Below are 22,824 nucleotides of genomic sequence, written 5' to 3'. Positions count from 1 at the left end.
TAATATAATTTAACCAGTTTTGATATGCATTTTGCTAGTACAGACCACACCCATAGAGGCTGAAATGAGGGGTGAGACTCAACCCCACGGGGTGGAGGTGTGAGCAAGTTTTTTAAAACAGGAGGCTCAGTGGATTTAATAATGGCCGAACACAGCTCTGAATATGGGGATCAGCAGGAATGACCCAGTGCAGAGGAGCGAGCCGATGTAGTAAAGCAGTTGAATCGAGATCCGTCTCCTGAACTAAATGAAGCAAGTTTGTCTGATGCGGAAATTACGTGAATTTATGGGATATATATAGGGCTGAGAGGAGGAGTTTGGGCGTGGTCCTACTCCCAAAATTGTGTTATTACATATCTTCAATATGTGAAAAATGATGAAAGATCCACTTAATATTGCTGAAATACACAGCACAGGAGTTTTGGCTTACTCCTACATGTGTTGGGGTTATGCTAGTCTTCAAAAAAATAACACTGATCCTGAGCAAGAAACATGGAAATGTGTTTATGGTGAGGGTTGATTCAAAGGCTCAGAGTTTTCAGATTTGCATGCTGACCCAAATGGGATTTGAAAACAAATATAGCTAAGCAAATGAAAACATTAAAAGGGATCATTTTTAATGTTTGGCTGGTACCAAATAATGTAAAATATTGAAATACCTCCCCCTTATTTTACCAATGATGCTAAAATTGGCTAGAGATTAGCAAAAATACTAGCCAGCAGGTTTAAAATTTTTTGGCAAAACTAGCTGGGACATTCCCCTCAGTTGGTCATGAATTAGTGATGGGGCTGGTGGGGTGAATTTAAAAGCTAAATTCTAAATTATAGTATTTCTTTATTAAGTGACCTGACAATTTAAAATGAGTCCTGTAGTGTCCAGAAATAACAAGCTGTGTCTGTCTTTCTTGTGTTTACTTATAAGAACATCTGGTTCCTCACACTCTGATATGAGTGGCTTGATTAATTGCTAACATCAGTTTCTTATCTAACTTACTAACTGTGTTTATTCATGTAAAAAAAAAACCTTACAATTTGTGGTGGTAATAGGGCGTGCAATATTTTAATAAATAACCCAACATTTCTGAATAAAGCTGTAATCCTAAAATGACTGTGTCATATGTTTCAGCCCAATCTTTGGCTGATATAGCTGCTTTTTTTCATGTATCACATTTAAGAGATTTGGTATTAATGTATGAATATTCTTTCATCAATAGCATGATGGCCCTTGCCTTGTGCTTGCAATTTTTAATTTTTCCAGTGAATACCTGAAATAAAATGCAGTTACTATTCCAATGTGAGTATAAATCTGCATTTACAAGACTTTATGACTTTGCGAAGTCCAAAGGGAACTCTTTCAATAACACACTACCTTCCAGCACCTGATACAATATGCTCAGTTGAACTGTGTTATTGAATCCATGCTCACTAATTCATGTGTTTTGTGAATCATCATTGGTAACCGGTGTCCATTTAACAACAGGATAGTCAATTATGGGTCCCAGATATTTTGTTTAAAGATGCTTATGATGTTACGATTTACTGCTTATGGACTAATTCTAAAACCCTCAACATGGGCAAATTGATCATGAAACTAAGCCACACAAATTGAAAGCAAATCAAAATGAACTTATGAGATAGTGGTGAATCTGCATAGTTCGCTTAGCATCTACAAGCATAATAATTAAAGATAGTGGACAAAGAAAAAAATCTGGCGCATCACAGTATAATTATCAGATAGAAAACAGAAAATGCAAATCAAGAACATGTAAACTGAAAAGTGTCCACTTATTTGTTTTGACATAATCCTATCCTTCAATGTCAGCTTTGCTTAAAAATGTTCTGGTAATAATTTAACCCATGAAGAGGAGTTTTGAAATATTCTACATGTCACAATATACTTAGACGATGCTCTGAACCATGAGTAGAAAATGGCATAAATGAGTGGATTCACAGAAGAGTTAACAAGTGTTATCCAGCCAAACACAATCCACAACATTGACATGGTGGTTACGCTTTCAAGCGATAATGAAGTTAAATAAAATGGTATCCAGCAAGAGAGATAAACAAAAATGACAAAGCTTAATTTTTTAGCTGCTTTAGTTTGAGAGGAATTGAAAATTTTGGATCTTGGTTTATGTGGGGCACCATCTTTAACGGCTCGGACGGCTTTGGCTTGTCGTGTTGCCACCTGAAAAATTAATGAATACAGCACTAGTATAACAGAACAAGGGGTTATAAATGATAATACCATGTCAACAATCATCCACAGTTTTTGTAAAACCACTACACACTCTCCATAGCAGGTAGTGGAAATCTGAGATTGAAAGAGATGGTCATTAAAATATAAATAAATGGTGATATATAACAGACATAAAGACCAGCCTAGAATTATGAACACTGAGGTTTTACAAACTGTGACTCTAGTGGAATAAAGCAGAGGGTCACACACAGCAATGTACTGATCAATGGAGATGAAAACCAGGCTACAGAGAGAAGCTGATGCTGAGACAAATTCAATCAGAGAATAAATAGAACACATAAGTTTTCCAAGATACCAACAGGAGTCTATCAGTTTCATTATATTCAGAGGCATGACAATCAGTCCCACAAGAAAATCAGCCACAGCTAGAGAGAGGATGATCAGGTTGGTTGGAGTGTGGAGTTGCTTGAAGTGAGAGATGGAGATGATCACCAGGAGATTCAGAAACACAGTGCACACAGATATACATGAGAGAACAATGAACAGAAATATATAAGCAGGGCCTGTTCGGACCTCCTTTCTGCAAGAGGCGGTGTTGTCAGGAAAGCAGTACTGAATTGTGCTGTTTTGTGTAAAGTCTCTGTTATCCATCTGAAATAAATGTTAATTTCCAAACTAAAACTGATTCAGGAGATGTTTAAGCATGTCTCTTTATACCAAAGAGTAAATGCTCTCACAGGCATGTGTAGAGTTTACCTGTACCACAAAGTCATTTAATATTTAAAAGTTCATCATTAGTTGATGTGTCAGTGGACAGTGGAGATTGGCCCAGCATTGTTCAGAAATGATGAACTGACAAGTCAGTCTTTATGCTGTATTCATTTATAATAACTTATGAAACCTCCCACTCTCATATGAATGGCTTGTTTAATCCCTGACATCACTCACACATCTAACATTCAAACTGCTTATTAAATGATAAATGTTTTCAAATTGAGTTGATAAGTGTTGACAATAATACTACACATATTATCTCAATAATATTCTATTAATATTTTATTAACAATGGTACATGGCTTCCAGAAAGAATTAAACATGGTTATTTGTAAATGAAATAATTGTTATTATTATCATTTAGCTGATTTTCTTTAAAATATCACAAACAATTCCTTTAATATGGTTTAAGAATAATTCATCTACAGTCCTCATTTTCACACATGTTGGGAGACTGTGCAAAATGCAAACATAAACAGAATGCAATGATGTGAAAACAAGTATTATTAGACAAGATTTCCAATTTTGAAAATGAATTTTTATTTTTTTTTGAAAACCACATGCCTGTTTTGAATTTGATGCCAGCAAAATATTTGGCCAAGCAAGCACTGACCTGGAGACCCCAAGGCACAAGAAACAGAAGATGGCCCAGAAACTCATAGCTCAGAAAGATGGAAAAAAAAAGATGGAAACCAGCTGGGGGACAAGCCCAGGATCAGGATGCCTGGAGATCTGTTGTTGGTGGCCTATGAAGGTTAAAAAGAGGCTTTGATTATGAACATAGGTGGGGCAGCAGCATTTTTTCCAGTGTGCTGCATTACCTCTTCTTTCAGCAACACTGTTTAATATTTGGGGACAGAGGAGACCAGTGGGTGTATAATACACACAAATGCCAAATAGTTTTAAAGGATCTGAACTAGTTTAGCATTTCTCTTTCACTCTGGGGCAGCTGAATAATTTTGGGATTCTGTTTATATATGGTTTCTTCTTTGAATGATAGAATTTTAATATGCATTTGTGGATGCAGTGACAACCTGTGCTCACAAAGAAAGTCTGAACCCATGATTTTTACTACAGAATCATGTCTGTTTTTAATGTAAAGCTACTTAAGGGACTGTGGATCAACACTAGCCAGTAGTGTTTTTTGTTATTTTCCCTTGCAGTAGCAGTTTCTAAGGATTCTCTGTAAAGGATTAATGGTATATTTCATGTATATGCAGAAATCCCCAGGTCCTTGGCTCTTTAACATTAAAAGTTTGATTATTGAATTGTTTCACAATTTGCCCATGTAGTCTTTCACAGAAGTGGACCACACCCTATCTTCTATCTAATTCTGAAATCTCCAACTCTCTGAGATCTGAGATGTTTTTTTTTTAAACCCAAACATAACCGACCTGTTGATTAGTAACTAATATTATTCTTTTGCAGCATTACACAAATTTACCAGTCAGGTTTCCCCCTATCCTCAATTTTTTTTGTCAGCTTTTATGGTTTTAAATATAGTGTTTAAATGATTCGCATATTACTGAATTCTGTTTTTATTTCAATTTTCTAGAGCGTCCCAGGAAAATCCTGTTTGTAATGGAATCCTGGGTTTGAATGTAATAGCAAACATGATGTGAATGTGCATTGCTTAGCACAGTGCTTTTCAAGGTGGGGGAAACAACAAAAGCAAACGAATGAGGCCAATCAGTCAAAATGAACTCTCCGTCTGTGAATTAGTCCCCACAGACATAGTCTCCTTCCTAGATGCTCTGCATTACTAAGAGACTGAGGTAGAGTGTAAGACACACAAAATGCTTGATGTACTTCTATGATTATATTTAATACACATTATTGAGAACAGGTATTCAGTTAACAGTATAGTTCTGGCATATGGATGTAAGTGGTATTCTGTATAATGCATGTGGTATAGTCATTTTGGGCTTAAATAAAATAAAATCCACACTACAGATAATGTCAATATAAAACAACCATATATTCCCTATATCCTCTATTCTATCCCCAGGAAAAAAACTGCTTTATTAAAAAGAATTTAATAACAACACATCCTCCATCTATAAAGCATTTATAGTGACTGACACTAAGATTGAATGAACATGGGAAAACGCTGTTTCAGCTTAACAATTCTCTGGTAATATTTTAGCCCATGAAGAGGAGGTTTCAAATATTCTACATGTCAAAATATACTTAGAAGATGCCCTGAACCATGAATAGAAAATGGCATAAATCAGTGGGTTCACAGAAGAGTTTAAAAATGTTAGCCAACCAAGCACAGTCCACACCATTGACACAGATGTTAGGTTTTCAAGTGATAAAGAACTTAAATAAAATGGTATCCAGCAAGCTAGATAAACAAAAATGATGAAGCCTAATTTTTTGGCTGCTTTGGTTTGAGAGGAGCTTGTAAATATGACCCGTTTTTTGTGTAACACATTGTTCTTTACAGCTCTGACAGCTTTGGCTTGTCGCCTTGCCACCTGGAAAATGATTGAATACAACACTAATATAATAGAGCAAGGGGTTATAAATGAAAATACTAGGTCAACTATTATCCAAGGTTTTTTTAAAACCACTAAACACTCTCCATAGCATGTAGTGGAGATCTGCGATTGAAGGAGATGGTCGTTAAAGTAGAAATAAATTATGACATATAACAGACATAAAGACCAGCCTAGAATTATGAGCACAGAGGTTCTACAAACTGTGACTCTGGTAGAATAAAGCAAAGGGTCACACACAGCGATGTACTGATCAATGGCAATTGAAATCATGCTACAGAGAGATGCAGACATCAACACAAATTCAATCAAAGGATAAAGAGAACACATAAGTTTTCCAAGATACCAACATGAGTCAACCAGTTGCATTATATTCCCAGGCATGATAACCAATCCTACGAGAAGATCAGCCACAGCCAGAGAGAGGATGAGCAGGTTTGTTGGAGTGTGGAGCTGCTTGAAGTGAGAGATGGAGATGATCACCAGCAGGTTCAGAAACACAGTGCACACAGATATACAAGAGAGAACAATGAACAGAAATATATAAGCAGGTCCTGTTCGGACCTCCTTTCTGCAGGATGAGTTGCTGTCAGGAAAGCAGTATTGGACTGTAAAATTTAGTCTATCATCTGGGTTATCCATTTGAAATAGAGGTTAATCTTAAAACTGAAAATTATCCAGATTTGCCCACTTTATACTACAGTATAAATCCTCACCCTGATATGAGTGGTTAGTTTACCTCTGACATCACTAATATATTGAATATTCAAGATTTATTCATTACTTACATTGCAGGCCAGCTAAAAATAACTTACTGGTGACAAACAGAGATTTCATCCATGATGGAGTCAAGGGAAATGTAAAGCTCATAATTGGTCAGAAATTTAAAAACTAGCTCAAACGCTTTAATGATGCATTGGTGTTTCCTAAAGCATTGGGCAGCACAAGATCATGCACAGTCTGCTGCAGCACTAAATTACCACATATGTGAATAAATGAGCATGCAGATATTAGCAGTATTTTTACATTATGGTTCACAGGCAGTTTAAAATCACTAACTTCTTGGCCACTGTTGGTGCGGTTTTGCCAAGTCAGTGCAAATCTGTTTCTCTGTTGAGGGAAGAAAAAAACAAACAGTGCTGTAATCTGTTGTGGGAGAAGATGCAATCCTACTGCTTCATCCTTTAGGCTGTGGGTTTGGGTGAGGGTTATAGTTAGTGTTAGGGTTTGTGGCACCATTGATCCATGCAGAGTTGATTTGTTACACTGAGATCAAAGGCAAGGTGAAAGGGTGGCACTGCAAGTAGTGACACTCTCACACATGTCCATAGTCCTGGGGTTGTGGATTTGAGCCTCACTCTGTGTGACTGTCTATGAAGTGTTTGGTGTGTTCTTCCCATGTGCATGTGGGTTTTCCTCTGGGTGCTCCATTTTCGTCCTTTGGATCAAAAACACACATTGGTAGGATGATTGGCTACTCAAAATAGTCCATAGGTGTGTGTGTGAGAGTGAATGTGTAAAGCTGTGTCACCCTGTGAAAAACTGGTGCTTTCTCCAGGGTGTGTTCAAGACAATCTGAGTTTTACAACTTTGCTATCTGCAGGGGTCCGGAGGACCATAAAGGCAGTATAGGGTAAGTGCATGACTTCAAGTTATGGGGAACCACTTGTGAATGATGAATAATCGATTTGATGGAGAAAACAGACCACTACCTACAAATATGACATATGAAACAAGACTCTGAGAAACTATGTATGCTGGAAAGTGACATTTACATAGTGAGAGTAAGCCGATGTGCATTTGCAGCTCTCCCACTGATGAGATCTGCAGAAAAAAGGTCTATTCTCATTCCTAAGGCCATTGATTTCTGGTGATGGTCATATTTGATTTTTTTATTTTGGTAACCAACTTAATACAGCACCACTACAGAAATATAATTAGGTTGGCCATCATACAGCAAAATGTGAGTCAATTTGTTCAGCTGTGCTTTTTATATAAATATATGAACAGTTGGTCCCACCTGTAGCTCTAAAACGACCAACATGCTTGTGTGTCTGCAGTGGAAACCTCTCTTGTGGTTACAACTGGTATAACACACAATTGTTTAGCTCCTACCTCCTCTGAACAAATTTTCCCTTGTTCCCGTCAGGATAAATAAAAAACTAAAATGATAAATCTGCTGCTCCCTGCTGGTCAAAATTTTTGTAAAAGGTGTTAGCCAAGTATTGTTTTTGTATATGTTACCTTTCTTGCTTAACTCATTAGTAGACAAAATAAACAGGTAAATAAATAAACAGTTTTAATGTGTTATAATAGCACAACATATATACTTATATTAGAAATGAATTAATAATGATAATAATGAACTAAATGTGATAAAATAGAAATAAAATAGTGTTTTAACAAAAATTGGTTTTAAGATTTGTTAACATGCATGTTCAAGTGGCTTTCAAAAGCAAGTCAGGATGGCAGCAAATAATAAGGTGGACACAAGCAGCTGTTTTTCAAAGAGTAATGAGTAAGTCATTTAAAGTCAAGTTCACTAATTAAATGAGTCCATCATTTGCACTATGGCTGAAGTAAACTGTTAAAGTCAAAAGTTTTTTTATTTTGTGATTCATTAACTTAACATTAATTTAGCATTATATTTCATGAATTAAATAATGGATTGTTATTCAGAATAGTTTAAAAGCATGTAGAAAAGCATATATAGTATATCAGTCCTTAATAGTTTTGTCATGGAGCAGTGAGAAACAAAAAATAGACAAATTGGTGTGGGGTGGGGGTCAATGTCAAGAGCAAATCTATGCCCTTGCTCTTATAACAGTCCTTCTGAAGAGTATTAATAGGAAGATTCTGCCACCATTCCCCACACCCTTTGCTGCAGTAACAGCTTGAACTCATCTGGGAATGCACTGATTTGCAGTTTCTCTGAACAGAATTTCTGAAATTCACCAATATAATCTAGCTGGATTTACTCATTACAAAGTTCATACATTAAAGTATAGAATGAATTTAAAATTTTCTTGGTGAATTGAACAGGTTTATTGCTTAGGGACATTCATTGTATACACAGGTCTCTTAAAACAGCACTACATTGGATTAGGTGTTTTTACTCCTAGGTCCCCCTAAAGTTACAAAATGTAATTCATTTTTACAGCACTGTCCTGAAATCAGGATAAAGTGGGTTGGAGTGGTTTCCTACCCTCCTCCCAAAGACACACAGCGCAGTTTCTACTCTGGTGACCTAAGAGTAACAAAAACAGGGGCCATATTATCCCTATTAGAGCTCAGTGAAGCATCACAATGATTACAAACCTGTAATTTTAGGGTAAATATATTTCCTTGTGTTGCTTTAATACTGTACATTTTATGCAATCTTGTAGATTTTCAACATTTTAATGTCAATTTTGAATAAATAAACATGATTAGCTACATAAAACAATACTGAATGAACTAAATGACGATCACATGAGACAGAAAAGTTTAGTCCGTCTGTAGTCTATTTAAAACACTCCTATAAAAGGACAATGAAAGCAGTAGCAGTTTGACTTTCAGGCAGTTTATTAAGAACCAATGTAAGCATCTGTTGCACCAAACAAATAGTCTCTCATTCCTCATGTTCTCCTTAGCTTTCTCTTAGCCACTTATATGTATATGCAACTTTGCTGGTGTTTCTCATTGAGCTCACACCAGTAAATAAGTGTGAGAAGAGAGCAAGGAAAATTATGTGGCCTCAGTACGCACTGCTCAGGGCATGGTTCTGAAGACTGTATCTCTGGTTGAAACAATGGCATCTTCAGTGGCTTGTTATCTTGCTGAAGAAGTGGTGCATAATAATTTGGCAGGTTTCCTTTAGTCCCTCTCTGGGAACTCGGGCCACATTTTAAATTTTAAAAATGGATTACATGAGAAATAAGTATTATTTACTAAAATATGTGTTTTAACTGCAGCATGGTAAATGCTGTACTGTTAAGATTTAGCTGTGTAATGTCACCAAATTTTATGTTAACAGATAATTAAATGAAATTAAATTAAATCAGCGTGTGGTCACTCATCTGTCTGATGAAATCATTCTGAGGCTAGTGTTCAAGAAATAAATTAATCCTTGAAGATGAGGTTTCAAATATCTTGCATGTCACGATATACTTTACAGATGCTCTGAACCATGAATAGAAAATGGCATAAATCAGTGGGTTCACGGAGGAGTTACAGTTTAGTAGCCAATAAAACACTGTCCACACCATGGAAGAAGATGTCAAGTTATCAACTGACACAGAGCTTAAATAAAATGGTATCCAACAAGCGAGGTAAAAAAAAACTAGAGTACCTAACTTTTTGGCTGCTTTGATTTCAGAAGACCTTAGCATTTTAGCTCTCTGAATGTTTGAATTATTGTTATTTACAGCTCTTACAGCTTTGGCATGATGTCTTACAACTTTAAAAATGATTGAATACAAAACTAATATGACACAGCAAGGGGCTATAAATGCAACTACAAGATCAATGATGGCCCAATAATATTTTACAACCACAACACACTCACCATAACAGTGCGTTGTGATCTGAGATTGTAAGAAATAGTCATTAAAGTATAAATACATGATGGTATAGCAAAGAGAAATACACCAGCCAAAAATTAAAGACAGCAACGTTTTACAAACTGTGATCCGACTAGAATACTTCAGGGGGTCAGTTATAGCAATGTACCTATCCACTGCTATAAGTGTCAGGCTGTAAAGAGATCCATACACTGCAACAAAACTGATTATTGGAGAAATGTAGCATGCTATTGTCCCCAGATACCAACAGGAGTCCATCAGTTGCATTATACTAACAGGCATATAAAACATTCCCACGAGAAAATCAGCCACAGCCAGAGAGAGGATGATCAGGTTGGTTGGAGTGTGGAGCTGCTTGAAGTGAGAGATGGAGATGATCACCAGCAGGTTCAGAAACACAGTGCACACAGATATACATGAGAGAATGAAGCAGAGAAAAATATATCCCAGACCTTCTTTAACCTCTTTTATACAAGATGCATTATTGTCAGGAAAGCAATATTGAATTGTGATGTTGTTCCTGTAATGTTGGTCGTCCATCTGAAATAAAGACAGAGTTGAAGTAGCTGAAATGATTCAGAGAGTTAACTTCTCTGTTTTATACATGAGCCCAAATCCTCCCACTAGTGGATAGTGTAACCCTAACATCATCATGACGTACAGTGGTTGGTCAGCTGAGATTATTTCAGAGTGGTAGAAGTGTATACACAATATTCAGCAGCTAATTCAATTTTAATTTTACAAAGTAAGCAAAACACCAGTAAATTCAGGATGTCATGTGAAATTTAGGGGTGGCCATAAATGACATAAAGGTTAACAGGATTACTATGACTTTTTATTTTTTATTTTTATTTTTTTAAGAATAAATAGGGATCAGACTGAACTCCATTGCATTGGATTATTTATTTTAAGGCCAGATGATTTGTGAGCCACACTAATATAATAGGGTATTGTTACCTTTGCTCAATTTTACAGCCTTCAAATTAGATTATATAAATGGAGAAGCGAAAAAGAAAATGTAGGTATGTATGTAATTGTGCAACTATGACAGTTACCTGCAAATACATATCGATGACTGATACTGGGACACAGACAAAATATCCAGACATCAATATAGCAACAAGCAGAGTGAACCACTATAATCTCTGGTATGTTGTATATAGTGCAGTATAATAGGGCTGAACTGCGATAAGAAAGGGTAGCTTATAGTCCACTTATAAACTGCAAGGAGGAGGGTTTAGTCCCCAGCTTCTGAAAATTTCAGCCTTTCTAGTGTTTTTTTTTTCTCTTTTGTTTAGGGGAGACTCATGGTGGGCTGATTCATGACAGCTAATGCCCTGTGGATGAAACAATCTCTTACATCTATATATACACTATGTATAACTAACTAACTAAATATAAACTTGCTTTTTGGAGAACATATGCTTACAATAATGTTTATTATAATGTATATTTTTTTATGTACATCCCATTTATATGTATTGTATAGTTACATTTGTATATTCTACAACTTGTGAGATTTGTTCCCCCTGCCCTTTTAAACATTTAAAACTTTGTCATTAGCAGACCCTATCATTTCCACAAGAATGCTATATTCTAGTTAGACTATTTTACACATTGAAAAACCCTTATGAATCCTGAAAGCAAATATAATAAAACATCAAACATCAACATTGTTCACTGGGCATAAGGTGGTAAGAGTGTACATCACCCAATACACAATTCATTAATCTCTGAAAAGTGGCAGGTGCATTTTGGAGTCCAAAGGCCATGACTGTGTATTGCATAAAAGTATCTGGAGTGACGAAGGCAGAGATCTCTGAAGCACGAGAGGTAAGTGGCACTTGCCAATAACCTTTTAGTAAATCAAGTTTTCTTACAAACTTTGCAGAATCAACTTGATCAACACAATCCTCCATGCGGGGCAGAGGAAAAGAATCAGGCTTAGTGACTGCACTAACCTTTCTGAAGTCAGTACAGAAACAGTAAGTACCATCTGGCTTAGGTACCAACAAACAAGGGGAGGACCAAGGGCTAGAGCTAGGTATGGCAAGACCATTTTTAAGCAGATACTGTGTTTCTTGTTTTAAGATAGCACGCTTAGCTGGATTCACACGATAGGGGTGTTGTTTACTGGGACCATGATCGCCAATATCAATGTCATGTTCAATTACAGAGGTACATGAGGAACATCAGAAAACAAAGAAGGATATTTGTAAATAAGGGCCTTAAGATCTGCCTGGATATCAGAAGGTAAATGAGCTAATTTATCATCTAACTGTAGAAGTGCTTCTGAATTGGGCAAACAGGCACATGGGAGACTATAGCGGCCTGTGTAGTTCATCAGATTTGGGAGAATACTCAGTGGGAGACATTTGCCACAGAGGCAACTACGGAGGAAGAAGACAGATGAGGAGCACGAGAGAGGTAAGGCTTTAAAAGGTTAATGTGGCAAACACAAGTTTTCCTGTTTCTATCCGGAGTCATAATTACATAATTTGTGTCACTTAATTTTTCTTTCACTTCATAGAGACCAGCAAAACGAGTGTGTAGGGAGGAGCCTACCACAGGCAGCAAAACTAAAACCTGGTCACCCACCTGAAAAGAACGCTGCACTGCATCTCTGTCATTGCACTCTTTCATTTTATTTTGGGAGGACTCTAAAGCACATCTGGCAACATCATGAGCTAACCTCATGCGCTCTCTAAGGGAACGAACATACTCTAGAACAGGCTTGGAATGTGTATGCGAACTGGGGGACAACCACTGCTCTTGCAAGGCCTTTAATGGACCTTTTATCACATGGTCAAACACTAGTTCAGCAGGACTAAACCCAGTTGACTCCTGCACAGCGTCTCTAAATGCATATAAAAGGAGTGGAACCCCCTCATCCCAATCCTTACCTACCTCAAGACAGAAAGTCCTTAACATGTTTTTAAGAGTTTGGTGGAAACGTTCAAGTGCGCCCTGTGACTCTGTGTGATATGCACTAGACACCTGATGTTTAATGTTAAGCTCTTTCATTACCTGAGAAAATAGCTGAGACATAAAATTGGAACCCTGGTCAGACTGTATCACCTTAGGTAAACCAAACGTAGTACAAAACTTAATCAAAGCCTTAACAATAACTTTTGAATGTAAAGTTCAGATGGGAACAGCCTCTGGAAATTTAGTAACAGCACACATTAAAGTAAGTAAATAACTGTTCCCTGAGCGAGATTTTGGCAAAGGGCCCACACAGTCAATCAGCAGACGTTCGAACGGTTCACACGTTATCTGTATGGGCTGAAGTGGGGCAGGCTGAATAATCTGGTTAGGTTTCCCCATGAGCTGACATGTATGGCAAGTGCGACAGAACTGAGTAACATCAGACTTAACTGTGGGCCAAAAGAAATACCTAAGACCACGCTGATACGTTTTACGAATGCCGAGATGTCCAGAACAGGGATGGTCATGAGCTAGAGACTAAACTTGAGATCTAAAGGGCTGGGGAACAACTATTTGACACACATCAGCACAACCATCCAACGAAGAAGGGGGAGACCATTTTCTCATTAAGACATCATTGTCAACATAATAGGGACTAAAGGGTTTATCAGGACAAACATCAAGGGCAGAATCAAAACAGCGTTTAATTGTGGGACCTGACTTCTGAAGAGCAGCAAGCTCCGTACGTGTAATTCGCGTATCTGTGTAATTAATGTTACAAATATCTGTCCCTTTATCACCACTAGCAGGAACAGAAGCATCACAAAATGGGTCACCTTTACTTAAAAATGAGTCTGATTACCCTACTACATCCCCAAACTTTCTCTTTTGAGCCCGAGTTCTCTACAGCAGAGAGGGGTTCAGAAACCACCTCAGGTAGTGTAAACAATGTATCACCAGCTAGGTCATTACCTAAAATAAACGATACTCCATTTACTGGAAGTTGTGAACGAACTGCAACTTTAACTACACCTGAAAACTCAGGCGTTACCAGATAAAATCTATGGAGCGGCACACGGACAACTCCTAACTCAATCCCTTGGATTAAAATGTCACTACCACAATAACTAGAGCCAGAAAACGGTAAAACGCTGTCTAAAATAAGAGACTGTGCAGCACCAGTGTCTCTTAAAATCTGAATAGACTGTTTATCTCCCGTATTACCAAGAGAAACAAACCCAGAAAAAGTAAACGGTTTAAACAGTGCTTCTACCGATGGTTGTTCAAACGAACTGTCACTATCAGGGGTCTAATGCAACGAACCAACAGCGTTAACTTTCTTTGGAGCTAAAGTGCGGGCTTCTTTACGTTTTAAAACGGGACAAGCAGCAATTAAATGACCAACAGCATGGCAATAGAAACATTCTCTATTTTCAGAAACATTAGACTGAGAGGAACTAACGGCAGGTTGTGAAGTGGGGGTGCGGCGAGACATGTCACGCTGAGAACTCGGGACAAAGTTTGTTTTATGTGTGAGAATGAATTCATCAGATGAAGTAGCTGCAACAGACAGATTGGTGACTTTTTGTTCATTGAGGTAAATTACAATTCTATCCGGAAGATTGTTTTTAAAATCCTCCAGGAGCACCAACTCCTTCAGCTGCTCGAATGTCGTGACATTACTAGCCGCACACCATCGATCAAACAACAGAGACTTTTCTCTGGCAAATTCTACATAGGTCTGGTTGGGGGTTTTGTAAGATGTCTGAAATTCTGCCGATAGGCTTCTGGAACTAACTCATACGCCCGAAGAATTGTACTATTCACGACGTCATAATCCAAGCTCTGCTCCAGCGACAGAGACGAACAAACCTCCTGAGCCTTGCCCACTAACTTACACTGGAGCAGCAGAGACACAGGCCTTTAGGCCAACTAAGAGTGGTAATGATCCGCTCAAAAATCGGAAAATAAGCGTCCACCTCATTTTCCCTGAAAGCAGGAACCAGACCGATCTGCCGACTCACATCAAAATCCCGCGCTGTATTTACGGCCAGCGAGCGAGCTGGAGAGCGGGGCTTGGGAACCGGTGGCGTGGCCGGTGCCTGAACGTTATCAGGAGCAGGAGAGTGCGCCGTGAGAGAGGCCGCACTGCGAGGGAGAGGGACAGGCTTATAATCCCCCAGACTCATTCGTTTTAATGCAAGCTCCTGCTCAGCTTCAACTTGCACTGCCTTAAACCGGAGTAACTCTGCCTCACGCTCCTGAATCTTTATTTCCAGCTCTAGCTGTTTAAATCGAATGGCCAAGCGCGGATCTAACCCAGGAGAGAGGGAAACACCGGGATCTATGCGCGGCAGAAACCCAGAGACGTCCACGGCCTCCGCCGCATCCGTACTCCGAGCTGGACTTAAAGCAACACCCGCAGAACCCCTCTTCTCAGGCAAATATTCCCCTACTAACTAACTGGGCCTCCAAGGCCTCCTTAATCTCCTGTTTTGGAGCAGAGCGAGGGACACTAACAGAAAAGAAATCCGCTATCAAAAGCAGATCGACAACACGACACGAATCAAACACCTCCAAAGTGGGGCAAAGAGCAAACGCGGACAAATCAAAACTAGCCATCTCTACCAAAATCTTACCATACTCCCTGTCTATACACAAAAACACACACAAAACCCACTCCCAAAACAAACGGCAGCCAACCCTACTCTGGGGAAATATATATATATATATATACAGTGTTTACAATACTTTACAAAAGATCTAACGTCAGTAATAAAAAAAAGGGCAAAAACAAACTCGTAGTCGGAGTGGGACTGTAACAAAGTCAAAACCAGGCAAACAAAATTCAATTTACACAACACAAATCACAGAGCACAAAACAAGGCTACGTAAAAAAGCAGCGTACACACGGACGTATTAATGATTCCCGCCGAGATGACGTAGACGAAACGGTGACAGACAACACATGGACTGGATGATGGACCGGACTCAGGACGACGAACAAATACACGAACTGGAATCTGGAATGAACTCTAGACGGGTGAACAAACATGGACTGGAACAGATTGCAGAACCTATACATTTACATAGATAGTGTGAGAGAGAGAAAACACACACATACACAGCGCACCGTAACACTAACCCTGGATGGGGTGCAGGCTCAGAAACACAGTGCACACAGATATACATGGGTCATGGGAGATCAATGAACAGAAATATATAAGCAGGGCGTCCTCAGTCCACCATTCTGCAGGATGTGTTGTTGTCAGGAAATTAGTAATGGGCGGTAATGTAATATATATTCTTGGTTATCGCATTTGAAATAAAGGTTGATATTAAAACTGTAATCTATACAGGAGATTTGCTCACTTTATACAAAAGTTTAAATCATCCATTGATATGAGTGGTTAGTTTACCTCTAACATTACTAAAGCATCGAATATTCAAGATTATTTATTACTGGCCACTGGTGGTGCTTTGTGGAATCAGTGCAAATAAACTTTGAAAGTAGGAAAATCCCTAAGAAAATCAAATCAAGCATCTATTGTGAGAGAACGCTATACAGGAAACCCCTCACACTGCATCATCCTTTTGGAGCATAGATTTAGGCTGTGGATTAAGGTGAGGGTTATAATTAGTGTAAGGAATTGTGGCACCCTTGATTCATATATGGTGATCAATGCCATCATGAGAATAGTGTTTTAGGGTAGACTTTTTTTCAATTTGTCTCACCTGTGGCTGTCAAATGGCCAACATGCTTGTGTTTCTTTAGTGGCAGTTACATAATTGCACTGCTCCCTTTTGGTCACAGCTGGTACAGCACACAACAAACATTTCCCTTGCTCCCCTGTAGCCTGGAAGCTGTAATACTATAATAATAATAATAATAATAATAATAATAAATATAATAATAATAAATATAATAACAATCAATACATTAAAAATCTGCTCAGGTACTTGTGTAGGATAATTAGTTCTGGATCTCAAACACTGTTCCAACTCATTTTAGGCATTGGATACAGATACATGACTTCAGTTTACACAGTCTCCTTTCTGCTCAGACAAATGTTGGGATGCTTTGCAAGTGTCCAATTCATACCTGACATTGGTGACATTAGACTTTAGAATCATTCTTAAGTGTAAGTCATTTTTATAAGTGCTTAAGTGTAAGGGGCATGGTGAGACGTTAAAGTCTATAATACATTTTGGTTTAACCCTTCATGATCAGTTGCACAGGTTTGTTGCTTAAGAACAGTCACAGTTTACAGATAGCTGGCTTATTTTATGTAATTATGTAGATTTTAAACTGTTTATTAAGTTTAAATTTTGAATTTAGAAAGGACATGAACAAAGCAGAACATTTTGGCCTTCAGTTTATTAAGAAGCACCATCACCATCTTAAACACTAAACAAAAACAGTCTCTCATTTATCATGCTCTCCTCAGATTTCTCTCAGCTACTCATATTTATAAGCAGATTTGCCTGTTGTTTCTAATTGATCTCACACCAGTAGGTACTCTAGAGTTACAATAGAGTGATGAAAGTTATGAGGCCTCAGTCTGTACAGCTCAGGGCTTGGCTCTGATATTGGCGTCCTTGGTTGAAGCACTTTTGTTGAAACAATGGCCTGTGAAAAGTATTTAGCAGACAGCTTTTATTCAGTCTCTGGGAACTCATTTTAAATAATTAAAAAAATGAATGTGTTTCATTGAAATTTCTGTTTTTATCACAGAATGGTAAACTCTGTAAACGTATGATTCATCTGTGTAAGAGCACAATGTTTTAATTATGACTGAACTGAAGAGATTTATGCAAACAGGTTATTACATGAAATTAAATTACAACAGCATAAAAGATCAGCTGACTTCTTGATCTGTCGGATGAAATCAGTCCGATTTCAGTTTTCAGGAAACAAATTAATCCTTGAAGATGAGGTTTCAAATATCCTACATGTTAATATATACTTTACAGATGCTCTAAACCATGAATAGAAAATGGCATAAATCAGTGGATTCATGGAGGAGTTACAGTTTAGTAGCCAATAAAACACTGTCCACACCATGGAAGAAGATGTCAAGTTATCAACTGACACAGAACTTAAATAAAACGGTATCCAACAAGCGAGGTAAACAAAAATCACAGTGCCTAACTTTTTGGCTGCTTTGATTTCAGAAGACCTTAATATTTTAGCTCTCTGATTGTTTGTATTACTGTTATTCACAGCTATGACAGCTTTGGCTTGATGCCTTACAACATTAAAAATGATTGAATATAAAACTAATATGACAGAGCAGGGGGCTACAAATCCAAGTATAAGATCAATGATGGCCCAATAATATTTTACGACCACAACACACTCACCATAACAGTGGGTTGAGGTCTGAGATTGAAAGAAGTAGTCATTAATGTATAAGTACATTATGGAATAACAAAGACAAATACACCAGCCAAAAATTATAAATAGCAACGTTTTACAAACTGTGATTCTGCTAGAATACTTCAGTGGGTCAGAAATAGCAATGTACCTATCCACTGCTATAAGCGTCAGGCTGTAGACAGATCCATTTACTGCGACAAAACCTATTATTGGAGAAAGGTAGCATGCTATTGTCCCAAGATACCAACAGGAGTCCATCAGTTGCATTATACTAACAGGCATATTAAACAGTCCCACAAGAAGATCAGCCACAGCCAGAGAGAGGATGAGCAGGTTGGTTGGAGTGTGGAGCTGCTTGAAGTGAGAGATGGAGATGATCACCAACAGGTTCAGAAACACAGTACAGACAGATATACATGAGAGAACAATGAACAGAAATATATAAGCAGGGCCTTCTTTGACCTCTTTTATACAAGATGCATTATTGTCAGGAAAACAATATTGAAGTGTGATGTTTTGCCTGTAGTGTTGGTTGTCCATCTGAAACAGAGAGGGCTGAACAATCTAAAATGATTCAGAAGGTTAACATCTCTGTTTTATACATGAGCATGAATCCTCCCACTAGTGGGTAGTGTAACTGACTAATTATAATGACGTACAGTGGTTGGTCAGCTGAGATTATTTCAGAGTGGCAGAAGTGTATACAAAAAATTCAGCAGATAATTCCATATTGAAGGACTGGCGCCCCTTTCAGGGTGTGTTCTCACCTTGCACCCAGTGATTCTGGGTGGGCTTCAGACCCACCATGACCTTGAACTGGATAAGCAGTTTCAGACAATGTATGAATGAATGAATAATTTCATATTCAAATTTTACAAAGTAAGCAAAACACCAGCAAAACCAGGATTTCATGTGAACTTTACAGATGGCCATAAATGTCATAAAGGTTAACAGGATTAATATGACATCCCACAGATATTGGGATACAAACAAAATATCCAGACAGTAAAATAGAAAAAAGCAGAGTAAACACTTACGCCGCTTCTTAGCTGTTGTGTGCTATAGTGCAGTAATGTGTGCATGTGAAAACTTATTTATGGCAGACAATATCCTGGTGGTCAGTTTAAGGGGTGACACATTGTGGGAGGTTTCATAGCATTTAATTCCTTGTGGATGAGCCAATCTCTTACCAGATTAACAAATCATTCAATCCACAAAGCAATAATTGCTTTGAATCAGACCGCCACAATTCATAAATCTGTAAACTAAATAAATATCTATATTGTTTGTTAGTTAGTTTAGGGATTACATCTACTCTCTTGCCGAATATATGTGTAATATATCCAAAATTCAGCTGCATGGCTTGTCTGTCAGAACAGTGGATTCTCTTATGGTCTTTAAACGCAGACTGAAGACCTATCTCTTTGTAACCCACTTCAGTGATCACTAATCTAAGTGCTCAACATAACACTGTTTTTTTCACTTATACTATGCTGAAGCCCTTTCTTTCCAGGTATAAGTATTGAATAGTTTTCCTTTCTAGGTTTGAGCAGTGACTAGATGCTGTGGATTGCACTTACTATGTTTTGTTCTTTCTAGGTATCAGCACTGGGCCTTGTCCTGGCAAGTGTCTGAGCTCAAAGGGGATATGGACTCTAACCTATTTGTACTAGCTAGGATACACATTCTGTCTGAACACTAAGCACTTTTTGGGTTGCTCTGGATAAGAGTATCTGCTAAATGATATAAATATAAATGCAATATATAAATATGTGTTGTTGTTTTTTTTTTCTTGAGGAGGTAGGCATTCTGTACCAACCCAATAGACTACCACTGCAGAGACATGAGTAAGTTAGACATGATACAGCAAAAATGTGAGACAACTTGTTCATCTGTAGTTTTTTATTCCTTTTTTCCCCAATTTGCCTCATCTGTGGCTGTTTAATGGCCAACATGCTTTTTCTCTCTGCAATGGCAGTTAACTGAGTTGGAACCCTTCAAGTCTTCCTTAAAATGTGATTAGAAATTTAATAAATGAATAAATAATTAACTATATATGATCACAAGACATGTGATAATAGCTTAGTTTGTAAGGTTTATTAAGTTGTTTGAACCTGCTCTTATTACAGTCCTTCTGAACTGAAGAGTATGAGTAGGAAGATTCACCCACCCTTCTCTACTCCCTTTGCTGCAGTAACAGCCTGAACTCTAATCGGAAGGAGCTACACAAGGCTGTGCAGCATTTCTGAACAGAATTTATGGAATCCAACAAAATCTTTAGTGTGCTCAAGTACAGGTGTGTTAGAATTAGTTCTGGATCTCAAATACTGTTCCAAATCATTGGCATTGGGTGAAGATACATGACAGTTTACACAGTCTCACTGCTGCCTGGCCAAATGTAGGAAAGCTTTATAAGTGTCCAGCTCATACCTGACATTGGAGGTATTAGGCTTTATAAACATGCTCAAGTGTATATCATTTCATTTCATTGCATGTTTTCCTGGAGAAGTGTGTGTACCCGAATGCTGAATGGTGGTGCATTAAAGTAGCTGGATTTACTCATTACAATGCTTATGTTTTAAAGTGTAGAATTCATTTTGGTTTAACTCTTCATGATAAATTATAAATATGTTTTGCTTAGAAACAGTCACAGTTTACAGATACAGGTCTCTCAATACCTGGCTTATTTTATACAATTATGTATCTTTTCAATTGTTTATTTAGTGCCAGTTTTGAAAAAAAACAAAAAAAAAACAAATTAGCTTCACAAAACATTACTGAATTAACTAAATACTGACCCCATGAGACAGATACATTTAATCTGTTTAACACTCCTATAAAAAGGACACTGAAATCAGTTTGGCCGTCAGACAGTTTATTAAGAAACACCGCCACCATTTTAAACACTAAACTAAAACAGTCACTCATTCTAAATGTTTTCCTCAGCTTTCTCTCAGCCACTTATATGTATAAGCAAACTTTGCCTGGTGTTTCTCATTGAGCTCACATCTGCAGGTACTCTATAGTGACAATGGAGCGAGGAAAGCCCTGGTCTTATTTTGACTTGTTATCTTGTTGAAGTGGTGGTGCATGGACAGTGAAATGGATTTAACAAGTTTCTTTTATTCAGTCTCTGGGTACTCTGACTGCATATCAGATTTTGATAACTGGATAAGTGTTTTTACTGAAATATTTGTTCTTTGTCACATAATGGTACAGTTTGTAAAAATATGATGCATCTGTGTAAAAAATAAGTGATGTATGCAAACAGGCAATTACATAAAATGAAATTACAGCAGCATAATACATCAGGTGGCATCTGCTGTGTCAGATATAATTAGTCTGAAGTCAGTGTTCAGGATGCAAATTAATCCTTGAAGATGATGTTTCAAACATCTTACATGTTAATATATACTTTACAGATGCTCTGAACCATGAATAGAAACTGGCATAAATCAGTGGGTTCATGGTGGAGTTACAGTTTAGTAGCCAATAAAACACTGTCCACACCATGGAAGAAGTTGTCAAGTTATCAACTGACACAGAGCTTAAATAAAATGGTATCCAACAAGCGAAGTAGACAAAAACCACAGTGCCTAACTTTTTGGCTGCTTTGATTTCAGAAGACCTTACCATTCTAGCTCTCTGATTGTTTGAATTGTCGTTATGTACAGCTCTTACAGCTTTGGCTTGATGTCTTACAACATTGAAAATGATTGAATACAAAACTAATATGACACAGAAAGGGATGATAAACGCAACTACAAGATCAATGATGGCCCAATGATATTTTACGACCACAACACACTCACCATAGCAGTGGGTTGTGTTCTGAGATTGATTGAAAAAGTCATTAAAGTATAAATACATGATGACATACCAAACACAAACACACCAGCCAAAAATTAAAGACAGCAACGTTTTACAAATTGTGATTCGACAAGTATAATTCAGAGGGTCAGTTATAGCAATGTACCTATCCACTGCTATAAGTATCAGGCTATAAAGAGATCCATACATTGGGACAAAACTGATTATTGGAGAAAGGTAGCATGCTATTGTCCCAAGATACCAACAAGAGTCCATCAGTTGCATTATACTAACAGGCATATAATACAGTCCCACGAGAAAATCAGCCACAGCCAGAGAGAGGATGATCAGGTTTGTTGGAGTGTGGAGCTGCTTGAAGTGAGAGATGGAAATAATCACCAGCAGGTTCATAAACACGGTGAACACAGTTATACATGAGAGAAAGAAGCATAGAAATATATATCCAGGTCCTTCTTTGACCTCTTTTATACAAGATGCATTATTGTCAGGAAAGCAATATTGAAGTGTAATATTTTGCCTGTAGTGTTGGTTGTCCATCTGAAATAGAGACAGGACTGAAATATGTGAAATGATTCAGAAGGATAAACTCTGTTTTATACACGAGAAATGAATCCTCCCACTAGTGGGTAGTCTATCTCTAACATCATC

General features: G+C 37.7%; 3 protein-coding genes across 3 annotated transcripts; all 3 read right to left on the bottom strand.

The window, feature by feature from the left end:
• Positions 1-1,828: 1,828 nt before the first annotated feature.
• Positions 1,829-2,851, bottom strand: LOC136674273 (trace amine-associated receptor 13c-like). The gene has a single exon (XM_066650188.1). It carries the CDS (start codon positions 2,849-2,851, stop codon positions 1,829-1,831), a length of 1,023 nt encoding a protein of 340 aa, XP_066506285.1.
• A 2,243-nt stretch (positions 2,852-5,094) lies between these two features.
• On the bottom strand, positions 5,095-6,117 carry LOC136674466 (trace amine-associated receptor 13c-like). The gene has a single exon (XM_066650473.1). The coding sequence runs from the start codon at positions 6,115-6,117 to the stop codon at positions 5,095-5,097; it is 1,023 nt and encodes a 340-aa protein (XP_066506570.1).
• An 11,748-nt stretch (positions 6,118-17,865) lies between these two features.
• Positions 17,866-18,885, bottom strand: LOC136674311 (trace amine-associated receptor 13c-like). The gene has a single exon (XM_066650232.1). It carries the CDS (start codon positions 18,883-18,885, stop codon positions 17,866-17,868), a length of 1,020 nt encoding a protein of 339 aa, XP_066506329.1.
• Between the last annotated feature and the right edge of the window lie 3,939 nt (positions 18,886-22,824).

This window comes from Hoplias malabaricus, chromosome 18, assembly GCF_029633855.1.
Source record: "Hoplias malabaricus isolate fHopMal1 chromosome 18, fHopMal1.hap1, whole genome shotgun sequence".
NCBI lineage: Eukaryota > Metazoa > Chordata > Actinopteri > Characiformes > Erythrinidae > Hoplias > Hoplias malabaricus.
Note: the sequence above shows the minus strand (reverse complement) of the source record. Positions and strands in the feature narration are given on the sequence as shown.